At 43.4% G+C, this 1,686-nt stretch overlaps 1 protein-coding gene across 3 annotated transcripts in view; it reads right to left on the bottom strand.

The window, feature by feature from the left end:
• Nucleotides 1–1,686, bottom strand: part of LOC140327371 (chymotrypsinogen A-like) — a 37,235-nt gene that overhangs the window by 24,729 nt on the left and 10,820 nt on the right. Inside the window, exons 3-6 of one of the 3 annotated variants that reach the window (XM_072406758.1) lie at nt 1,595–1,674; nt 1,211–1,289; nt 645–825; nt 74–207 (exon numbers count right to left, since the gene is read on the bottom strand). The exons of 1 other annotated variant lie outside the window; for it this stretch is intronic. In XM_072406758.1, coding sequence (XP_072262859.1) covers nt 74–207; nt 645–825; nt 1,211–1,289; nt 1,595–1,674 — 474 coding nt within the window. The remainder of the gene's footprint in view (nt 1–73; nt 208–644; nt 826–1,210; nt 1,290–1,594; nt 1,675–1,686) is intronic. One more of the 3 variants, XM_072406759.1, reaches the window with a different exon arrangement.

A 1,686-nucleotide genomic window follows, 5' to 3' on the forward strand; every position in this document is an offset into this window, starting at 1 on the left:
CAGATGGACTTGGATCCATTAGCCATGGATTTTGGTTCCCAGCTAAATAATAGAATTGTAAAGGTTATCATACCATGCAGGAGGAGACACCGGAGGCACCAGCGCAGATCATGGTGCTCTGGATTCTGGATCCCCAGTATCTCTGGCAATCAGCGGTGGTCAGGAGAGGAAGAGAAGCCTGCTGGAGCTTAGCTGGGGTGGTTTGTGCTGAAAGAGAGAAAAGAGAGAACAATGTGAATCATGTACAACATTATTGTCATCACAGAGGCTCCATGCTGCATTTTAGGCCCTAAAATCCCAACAGACCCACTTTAAGGATATCCCGACCTTATTCATTCATCTCTTAATATGCATTTCTTATTTTATGAAGCACCTAAAGTATAGGAGTATTCCTCTTCTGTTGGGTGGATTGGGTTCCAAGGATTGGGCAATGACTTCCTGCTGGCTGCACACCGATTGAACGCTTTTACAGAAGCAACCATCAATGAAGCCTGAGCAGGACTGGGTCATAGAGTACATGGCTGATGCTCAGCACTTCTTAGTATTGGGGCCTTTCTATACAGTTTGATTCTTTTACAAAATCTCATAGCTTGCTGATTTTTATTTATTGTTTATATTTTTTGTAGAATATCTAATTCCCTTACTGGAGGCACTGACGTATCCCCATCCGGTGGTGACGCATCTCTCTCCTCCATTGAAGACATCGCTGGAACCAGCAAGACAAACGGGGGACACGCGGGTGTTGAAGGTGGCAGGACTGGACAGCTTGATCAAGGTGATGTCATTGGCGGTGGTCAGGGAGCTGTAGCTGGGGTGTCTGAAGACCTGAGAAGAGGGAGGATAGAATTTTAGGTTTTCTCACAATTTCCATCCCTGGTGACCTCCCAAGTTGTGGGGGGTTACCAAGTATTACAAAGAAAGGAAGAAGGGGCAAATCACCCCAACCCCATCCCCCAAAGTATTGTCTTGTAAGATCTTCTGCCCTCCATTCCACATCTCAAGATAATTTATGTCCTGATCTGTGTAGGAATACAAGAAAGAAATACAGCCTACCTATGAGGTGTGAAATATGGCCCCCACCATACACACATATATCAATACAACCAATACATAGGAACCAAGCTTAGAAAAACATTGATTACACTGATCACATTCACATATTTCAATCTCATTGACAAGAAGGTTTTCCCCTTAAGCAGTGAGAACTTACTCTGGAAATAGTCTTGGTCTGGATGGGCTCAGCACTGGAGGAACGGTCAAATTCACCCAGGACAACATTGTGGGAAGTTCTAATGGAAGAAAGAAAACAATTTATAGTTGCCATAAGGCTGGTTTGATATTTTAAACATCAGCTGCAATTTTCAGACTGAAAACAGGACTATTGTTTGGATGTATCATATGATATAATGTGTAGATATGTGGAGCATTGACATTGCTGAAGTTGTAAGGAAGGAACACCATCATGACTCAATACTCTAAACGCCCAAATTACATAGCAGCCTTGGTGTGCATGTAAGTTGTATCAAGTCTATAAACCAGCAGCTCTGGGTGTACAGTTGGATGAATGATTCTATATTTTGAATTTAAGACTTACGTGACTCCGCAGTGGGCAGCAGTGACAACCCAGAGACTGTTGATCAGGGAGCCGCCACAGAAATGGAATCCAGTTCTGTCCTGTAGAAGAAA

The sequence above is a fragment of the Pyxicephalus adspersus genome, chromosome 3, assembly GCF_032062135.1.
Source record: "Pyxicephalus adspersus chromosome 3, UCB_Pads_2.0, whole genome shotgun sequence".
NCBI lineage: Eukaryota > Metazoa > Chordata > Amphibia > Anura > Pyxicephalidae > Pyxicephalus > Pyxicephalus adspersus.